Source organism: Actinia tenebrosa, unplaced genomic scaffold (genome assembly GCF_029948245.1).
Source record: "Actinia tenebrosa isolate PJP-AT-01 unplaced genomic scaffold, QUT_ActTen_1.0 PGA_scaffold14__42_contigs__length_11649687, whole genome shotgun sequence".
NCBI lineage: Eukaryota > Metazoa > Cnidaria > Anthozoa > Actiniaria > Actiniidae > Actinia > Actinia tenebrosa.
The window spans coordinates 9,932,480-9,942,377 of NW_028292574.1; the positions used below are offsets into that span (position 1 = coordinate 9,932,480).

A 9,898-nucleotide genomic window follows, 5' to 3' on the forward strand; every position below is an offset into this window, starting at 1 on the left:
CAAATACGTTGAATAGCATATTATGAAAACAGACGATACATTCATTACTGAAGGTTTAACTTTCTTTTTAGTATAGGTATATTTTAGGATAAAAACCAGAATTTCACATCCAGAGTTGGTTGGTAAAGGGTAACCCTACCCCTACTCACTAAACAGGGTTTCGTGAGATGATAATTGTTTTACTGACCTTATCTCTCATTCCACAAATAAACGACAACAGTCAACAGTGTGGTCTCTGCACAAGCAGATATACTGGCATTATTAGTAGAGTGGCTTATTTAAATGATACAATTAAAGACTTTGACACTACGATGTACACCGCAATAGGCGTCTGGAAACACTTTCAAAACATATCAAGTGATAACTCTCTTAATAGTATTAGTTCTTAGGCTTTCATATTGGAGAAATTCTAATTTCTGGAGAAAAAGATGAATAAATTACTGATATATTATTATTCATTATTAGCCTGTCTACAGCTATTATAAAAAAGGTTGAATGCTGAATAGTGCATTCCAGGACCAAAAAGCATTGTGGGTCTTGTCAATTTGAAATAAAAAGTAAATATGCAGCAATTTATAACTCTCTGCCTGTAGTTAACATATTGTTTGAGATGGAATACACTAAAACTGAATAAATAATTATTATTAATCCTATTTTAGACAATGTCCTTACGATAATCAATGCCCTTCGCTCTTGGAATGCACTATTCAGTATGCACTATTCATCATTCAGTATTCAACCTTTTTAAAAATAGCCAGAGCACAGGCAAGAAAAAACGCAGGCTCTGGGTTCGAGATTGGTCTATAAGACACACGCCTTGGGCATGCGCACTATCGTTTCACCTGTTAATGACGTCATGTTTTTGTCGACACAGTAGGGGACGGGGAACACCCTCCAAAATCAAAGTCGACGCGAACACCAAGATATGAAGATGTAAGAAGCTTTAGCTGTCGTTTGGTCAACATTTGTTTTGTCTTTTATTAGCTAGTGACAACTCAAGGTAAGTTTGGGAAAGCTCACAGATATATTTATTAATTCCTGCTTAGTTTTGAGCGTTCGAGAAAGTTTGCGTTTAAGAATACTTGATCTGAAACATCCTTACGAAGGAATCAAGAATGACGAAATATGTAAGTTCTGGATAATATTTATTGGGTTTCTGGGTTCATTGTGTTTTTTTGTCATTTGTCATTTGTCATTTGTCATTTCTTTTTACTCTCATACGAGTAAAAAGTTTATCAAATTGAGCTGATCCTTGCAGTATATAGTCAAGTAACTTGAATATGCAGCTGCAAATGCAGTAAACTGAAGTTGTAGCAGTAAAAAGTTAGTAGTGAGAGAGAGGATAAAGACTTGTGTAGCTTCTCGGGAACGTTACTATTGGCATTAAACAACATTTAATTCATTGGTAAGTTTAGGTTAAATTAGAAAAGAATATGTTATTTCTGGTGATGCAAAAAAAAGTTGGAAAACGTTTTTATTGCTTCCGACTGACATGAAGTGAAAGGACGCCAAATTTTGTTTATATCAACGAGTACCACCAAGATAATTTCTCTTAATTTTACTTTTAGATAACCAGAAATGTCCGAAAAACATATAAAATAACCTCTATTGATAATATTAGTTCTTAGGCTTTGATATTAGAAAAATTCTAATTTCTGGAGAAAAATATGAATGAATTAAAAATATATATATTTAGCCTGCTGTAAGACACAGATTGAGCATGCGCAAATCGTTTCAACTGTTTATAGCGTATTGCTTTTGCGACGCACAATGGAAACGGGGAACCCGTTTGTGGTAACTGTCCGAATCCTATAACCTCTGAGGAAAAGATACTCCAGCTTATATTGCTCAGTTCCTCCACGACCATTCAAATTTATGTACCGCTGGCCAGCTTCAGATATTAAACACATACAAAAAGCCGATTGAATATGTCAGCCACATTTTGAAAAAGAATATGAAACACCAATTCAACCTGAATCTTTATCGTTTATTTTATACAGACTAGAAATTATGTTCGAGGCTATCGAGATACCTTCTTCTAGCTACCAATGAAGAGTATCTCAACTCACACAAATACAATGCCTTATTTAAATCTCTTGAGTAGTTTCATGTACTGAATGGAAACTGCAAAGTGAAATACATCATATGAGACTTAATTAATATTAAAGTTATCATTTTTAAGACGATAACAGTTTTAGAATAAAATGTATCAATTACTTTATTTGAGATTGCTCTGTTTTTTACTGTAAACATCCATCTTGATATTCGTTTCTAAAGAGATTCTCGACAGCTTTGTAAATGTAGCCGTAATCTGCACTTTACTCCAATTTTAATAAACATTCGAGCTGTGTCTCCGAGGTTCACACTTAAATGTTTTTTTTCTGATGTATACCGCAATATGCGTCTGGAAACACCTTCAAAACATTTCAAGTGATAACTCTCTTAATAATATTAATTAATAGGCTTTAATATTGGAAAACAATATGAATGAATTAAAAAATATATATTAAGTTAAGCCTTTCTATAAGACACAGATTGAGCATGCGCATATCGTTTCACTCGTTTATGACGTCCAAATGAAAGTCGAAAAGCGAAAGATAACAAATACTTTAGCTCTCGTTTGGTCAACATTTCTTTTGTGTTTTAGCTAGTGAAAACTCAAGGTAAGTTATATTTTTCATAATTCCTGCTTATCTAGTCCAGAGTTCAAGAAAGGTTGCTATTTGTAATACTTGAAATGAATTATCCTTGCGAAGTAATCACGTTTTGGATAATATTTATTAGGCTTTTGGGTTCATTGTGTGGTAACTGTCCGAATCCTATAACCTCTGAGGAAAAGATACTCCGACTTATATTGCTCAGTTCCTCCGCGACCATTCAAATTTTGTACTCAAGGCCAGCTTCAGATATTAAACACATACAAAAAGCAGATTAAATATGTCAGCCACATTTTCAAAAAGAATATTAAACTTCAATTCAACCTGAATCTTTATCGCTTATTTTATACATAATTGTTTGCGTCTATCAAGATAACCGTCTGCTGCGATTATCAGTCTTCTTAGGTCATTTGCTTACGATGGTAACACGAAGTTACTTTCTTGGATTTAGCTCTCGAAAGCTTCTCGAAGTTCTATGAATCGAAACCATATTTATATTACGAATAATAATTTGAAATATTGCTGTTGAATGTGGGACGATATCTAGGAATCTATGTTAGAACATGCCCGCTGACGAACTCAGTATTTTTGGATGTATTTATATCAAAAGAATCAAGGAAATAGGCAAGAAGAAGAAACGCAGGCTCTGTGTACGAGATTGCTCTATAAGACACGCCTTGAGCATGTGCACTATCGTTTCACTGGTTAATGACGTATTGTTTTTGGGAACGGGGAACCCCCTTCAAAATGAAAGTCCAAGCGTAGACCAAGACCATGAAGTGTAAGAAGCTTTGGCTGTCGTTTGGTCAACGTTCTTTTTGTTTTTTATTAGCTAAAGAAAGAAAGACGGTTGAAGCACTTCGAGATCGCGGATCCGGATGGCGTCAGCACTATGCTCCGTTCACAGATAAAGCAAAAGTTTTGACCAATCAGCGCCCGCTTACCATAAACTATATAATAGATATATATCATTATCGATCTTTGTGTGAATTTTGATTGACTTTCGATTTCTAACGCTTTGCTGGTCTTGCAAGCGTTGCATCAGTGCGATATGACAATAAGTAATACATCAAGCGCGAAAAGAAGTGTCATCCGATTTCCAAACACCGTGTGTTGAAAAAAACGAGGTGTAGCCCAATTTTTTTAACCAACTTCGAGGTGTTTATATAAAGGATAAAACACTCTTTCAAGTACTTGATAAATTACTTTCTCAAAATATTATACAATTCTTGGATAAATTCAAAGCATAAGTTGCCCAAAATCACTAAGATCACCTATGAAAGAGCCGGACATGTTCAAAATCACTATCCCTATAATATGCGCCTATTTTTCTTTCTTTCTAGATTCTTTTAGACGTTTGAGTCTGGATTTTGAAGAGGATCCCCTTTGTCTTCGGTACGACATGATGTTACCGTTGGTGAAGGATGAGTAAGACAATTAAAACCAATCGTTTGACCTTGCAGTAAACCAAACAACTAAGCAAACCAAATATCCAATTTCAGTCCAAATTAGAAGGTAGTCCAAATGTGACGTACAGACGCAACTACAGCTTCGCGACCAAAGTATATTTTTCGCAATTAAAGATACAACCGTAACCCATGACTCAAACTTGATGGAATAACTACAAGCTTTGAATGACATTGCCGGCTCATTGAGGATATATATTCAAGGTAGTACTTGCTATTTACAGCTCTGTGGTAATCATTGATGTATTCAAACTAAGGCAAGCTGCTGAACTGCAAAACAGGATAAACGATGAGTGACACCGCGAGTAGAGACAGCAATATTAGGGAGAGAAAAAGAGCACTAGCATGGATTACGGCTGCTTCTGCAACGCACTTGGAACTTGGTCTGCCTGCAGAAAAACGTGTCTGTCTGTACAGAGAATGCTTAGCAGTAGCCCAGGAACACAATGATTCAAAACTATTTCAATATGGTATTTCTGCTTTAACTACGCTAGATGACGACATCATAATTCATTTCATGAAGAACACAGGAGCGGAATGTGAAAATGACATGACCGTGCACATAATGTCAGGGAATGCCCACTTGAAGAAAGAAGAATATGATGCTGCTATATCAAACAGTAAAATACGTCTTGCCATCGCACAAGAATCTGGTCATAAAGTGGCTGAGATGGATGCGTACATGATGTTAGGGAATGCCCACTTGAAGAAAGAAGAATATGATGCTGCTATATCAAACAGTAAAATACGTCTTGCCATCGCACAAGAATCTGGTCATAAAGTGGCTGAGATGGATGCGTACAAGACGTTAGGGAATGCCCACTTGAAGAAAGAAGAATATGATGATGCTATATTATACAGTAAAAAATGTCTTGCAATCGCTCAACAATCTTGTGATAAAGGGGCTGAGATGGATGCGTACATGATGTTAGGGAATGCCCACTTGAAGAAAGATGAATGTGATGATGCTATATCATACAGTAAAAAATGTCTTGCAATCGCTCAACAATCTTGTGATAAAGTGGCAGAGATGACTGCGTACAAGACGCTAGGGGAAGTCCACTTGAAGAAAGATGAATGTGATGATGCTATATCATACAGTAAGAAATGTCTTGCCATCGCTCAACAATCTTGTGATAAAGGGGCTGAGATGAAAGCGTACATGATGTTAGGGGTTGCTCACTTGAAAAAAGAAGAATATGATGATGCTATATCATACAGTAAAAAATGTCTTGTCATCGCACAAGAATCTAGTGATAAATGCTATGAGATGCAGGCGTACATGACGTTAGGGGATGCCCACTTGAATAAAGAAAAATACGATGATGCTATATCATACAGCAAAAACTTTCTTGCCATCGCCCAAGAATCTGGTCATAAAGTGGCTGAGATGAATGCGTACAAGACGTTAGGGGATGCCTACTTGAAAAAAGAAGAATATGATGATGCTATTTTATATAGTAGAAAACGTATTGACATCGCAAAAGAATCCTGTGATAAAGAAGCTGAGAAAAATGGGTACATGACGTTATGGGAGGCTCACTTGAAGAAAGAGGAATTCGATGATGTTATATTATACAGTAAAAAATGTCTTGCCATCGCAAAAGAATCTGGTGATAAAGTGGTTGAGATGAATGCCTACGAGACGTTGCAAAATGCTCACTTTCACAAAAGAGAATATGATGATGCTATATTATACAGTAGAAAATGTCTAGCCATCGCAAAAGAATCTGGTGATAAAGTGGCTGAGATGAATGCGTACATGATGTTAAGGAATGCCCACCTGATGAAAGAAGAATTTGATGATGCTATATTATACTGTAAAAAATGTCTTGCCATCGCACAAGAATCTGGTGATAAAGTTGCTGAGATGAAAACGTACATGATGTTAGGGCAGGCTCACACGGAGAAAGGAGAATTCGATGATGGTTACACCTTCTTTTTGGAAGGCAAGATAATAGCGAGGGAACTAGAGGACAGCGAATACGTTATTTATTTTCGAATGAATCTTTACAAGATTGGTGAAATAGTTGGCATATCTGTAAACGATGATTTATTACGAGAAGCTGCGTATCGGCAGAAGTTTCTAGATTTTGTTCAGAAAAAAGGCTTGAGTTTTTTCCATTCGTTTAATGGCTACATGTATTATAAAGCAATAAACAAATACGAGGAAGCTATTTCATGTCTTGAGACTTGTATTGAGATCGAAAAGAAGAGTGTCAATAAAGCTGAATATCGTGGGCTTTTATGGACATGTAAGCATTGCATCTCAGAGTTGCATTTGTTACTTGAGCACTACGATAAGGGTATACAGTATCAACAAGAAGCACTGGATGTTGCACGCAAAGAGGGCTCAAAGCCCAATCAGGCAATGTCCCATTTTAACCTAGGAATAGTTTATTACAAACTTAAACAATTTGAGAACGCAGAGAAGTCATTGAAAGAATCGTTAAGGTTCTATGAATTAATATTTGTTGGTCTTAAGCAAAACGATCGATTTAAAATAGCTTTCGTTGATAAATACAAAGAGACTTTCAAGCTGCTTCTGAAGGTTCTTATTGAAACAAATAAGAAAGAAGAAGCTCTGCTATTGTCTGACCACTATCGTGCAAAAGCCCTGAAAGATCTCCTTGTTTCAAGCTATGGAATGAAGAAAGAACAGACTGCTGATGAGGTTATACAGAAGGCCGATGTCCAGTCTCTTGTCTTCAAGCGTAACTACACTCTTCTATTTTTTTCAACGTGTTTTGATAAGTTGTACACGTTTGTAGTAGAGGCAGGAAACGAGCTTGGATTTTCAGTCCAGCATTTTGAGTACTGTGACTCATGCCTAGACGAGCTTGTTGATAAAACATTTGACGATATGAAAGTGCGTCAAGTAATCCACTGTGAGGACAGATCATTAGACGTCATGCAATACTTTGAAGAGAACAATGCTGAAATAAAAGAAGATGAATTAACGCAACTGTTGATTCAACAGAGAGAAAAAAGGTTATCAGAACGATGCCGCTCTATTTGTGAATGCAGAGGAAACCCATCAGAAAACAGCGATAAGAGCAACCTGACTAATGGCCTGGAAATATTGTACCAAAAGTTAATAACCAATATCGAGTGTTTCATTAAACAAGACGAAATGGTCATTATTCCTGAAGGTCCCTTGTGCAAATTACCATTTGCTGCCCTACTGGACCCAGACACGGGACAGTATTTGTGTGAAACAATGAGGATTAGAATGGCTCCTTCGATGGCATCTTTAAAGCTTCTCCAAGAATACACAGTGGAACATCACTCCAGAAAAGAAGCACTGATCATTGGCGCTGCCGTCGTTGATCCAGTCATGTTTAATGGAGCTAAAAAAGTATTTGAATTTTTAGATGGTGTAATAGAAGAGGCAGATGAAATAGCTAACATGCTTGGAGTTCAGCCGCTATTGTCAGCTAACGCTACGAAACCCGTTGTCATAAAGAGACTACGAGAAGGAGCGTCTGTTGTTCACATTGCTGCACACGGTAGCCTGGAAAAGGCCACCATCGTACTTGCTCCTTCTCCTGAGATAAGAACAACAAAGATCCCAGATGAAGAAGATTACATGCTCACCATGGCTGATGTACAGCAGGCTCAAGTACGTGCACAGTTAGTTGTGTTAAGCTGCTGTCACAGTGGACGTGGTGAGATCAAAGCTGAAGGAGTAGTTGGCATGTGTCGAGCCTTTCTCGCGTCAGGTGCTCGTGCTGTGGTGGGTTCCTTGTGGGCCATCGATGACAAGGCTACTTTGATGTTTATGGAAGCGTTTTACAAGTATCTGAAGGACGGCAAGAGCGCAAGTACAAGCCTGAATCTGACGATGAATGACATGAGAAGAATGCCAGAATACAGTGAACCAAAATACTGGGCTCCTTTCTTTTTGATGGGCGATGATGTGACGATTCAGTTCTAAGATTAGCACAGTAAAGATGGGGTAATCCACAACGGGCAGAACGAAGCCTGGGAGTGGATGAACAAACAATGAATGGTGAGATAAAACAAAGAATGCAGCTCACATGTAGGACAATACACATTGTTCACCATAATCCATGCTTTCTTTGTTTTTGTTATTTTATCCAATCCCAAGCTTCGTTCTATCAGTGGACCGACCCTAGAGATGAGACTGAAACATTTTTTTAAGGTAATTTTCCTGTGGACATTATTTCCATGAACAGTGATTAAATTAAAACAATTATCAAGTTTAAAGATTCAAAGGACTAACAGTATGTATTCACTTTAGTGCAAAACCTGTTTTAGTTGGGAGGGGCGTAGATCAAGAACGGAAAGCGAGGTCAGTAAGGCAAAGAAAATATAATGTTCAAGATTCTTGCATTAGTATTTTTTTCTTAGTTTCCGTGTTGTCATCATGTCAGTACCTCGAAGCTAAAAGGGTTTTGCTACTGTATATATGAAATATTTAGTGTGTTAAGTTAGAGCTATTAATAGCACGTAGTCTAGGACACTTACCTTGATAACAAGAACTAGCTAGGGTGACGCCATAGAGCTAACTCTATGGTGTCACCCTCCAGTCATGTAACCAATATTGTTGCTTTTGAATATATATGAAATATTTAACCATATCATAGTTAATATTAACTATTGCCAAATACAGCACGTAGTCTAGGGCACCGACCTTGATAACGAGAATTAACTCTATTGATGGTGTTACCCTACGGTCATGTATCAATATCGTAGCTTCTGTATATATATAATATTTAGCGATATACAGCACGTAGTCTAGGGCGCCGACCCTGATAACGAGAATTAGATTGATCATGGGTCGCCCTACCTTCATATAACCAATATTGAATCGGACATGTGACTGTGAAGGAATGAGATGAAGAGTACCTGATCTAGTTCATGGTATATTGCTAAGACATTAGTCAGTTTTACTGTATTATTTTAACTAATATTTTTTCTAATCTAGGGAAGGATGCAGGGGTTGACTGTTTGGGTGGAGGGTAACACTGTGGTCAGTTTGATGAAGTCCCTAAGTTCCATTCTTCTATCCAAGAATGCTAATAACTTTCCAATAACTACATTGTAGCGCTAGCTAAGTAACTTTAACACCCAAAGTTCAAAGAAAGAAGCTGAAAGACTTGTAACTACCTAGTCGTGCATAGGATTGTGGGAGTAAATGTGGGGAATATATCGAAAAGCTCCGCAATCTTACGTCCCCCATTCAGCCCCATAATCCTTTTCACTTTAAGGAGGTTACAGGTCTTTCTTCAACTTTAGAAAAGTGAGGTCAACTGACCGTATAACTCGTAGAATAAAATACAAACAAGTTTTTTCTTTAGATATAGAGGGGTTTTACGACAGCCATGTTGTAGGATAGGAACAATACAATGTCTTTATCTGACAAGAGATTTGATTTCCCAAAGAAGAACATTCTTATTGCTGTTCGTTACAACATGTCTGCCGGTAAGCCCCTCTGTTGGTTTTATTTCGAAACAAAAATATACAAAAATATAATATTCACACTTTATATTCGTTAGGTTTTACAAGCCAATGCTTCGTATAAAAAGTTGTAGAAAATAAATAGTGATAAAAATAATTGCGTTGCTCATATCATGGCTTTGAGTTTGTTTTTGTTATTTTGACTTTATTATTAAACTAGTTAGTTATTGAATTACCTTGAAGTGTTAGTTTGGTTCTTCATTTTATCTATTATTAAATATTTAACAAAAATATAATAGATTGTCTTCCTTTGTGTTCCACCAAGACAAAACTCCTTCAACACCACATCGA

The 9,898-nt window shown here is 36.9% G+C and overlaps 1 protein-coding gene across 1 annotated transcript; it reads left to right on the forward strand.

The window, feature by feature from the left end:
* Positions 1-701: 701 nt before the first annotated feature.
* Positions 702-9,789, forward strand: LOC116287526 (uncharacterized). Its single transcript, XM_089029705.1, has 2 exons — positions 702-1,000; positions 4,001-9,789. Exon 2 carries the CDS (start codon positions 4,413-4,415, stop codon positions 8,058-8,060), a length of 3,648 nt encoding a protein of 1,215 aa, XP_088885831.1. The 5' UTR covers positions 702-1,000; positions 4,001-4,412; the 3' UTR covers positions 8,061-9,789.
* The last annotated feature ends 109 nt before the right edge of the window (positions 9,790-9,898 follow it).

What these genes read in the sequence shown, in the direction of transcription:
- LOC116287526 (XM_089029705.1), top strand. Translation starts at nt 4,413, where the DNA reads ATGAGTGACACCGCGAGTAGAGACAGCAATATTAGGGAGAGAAAAAGA.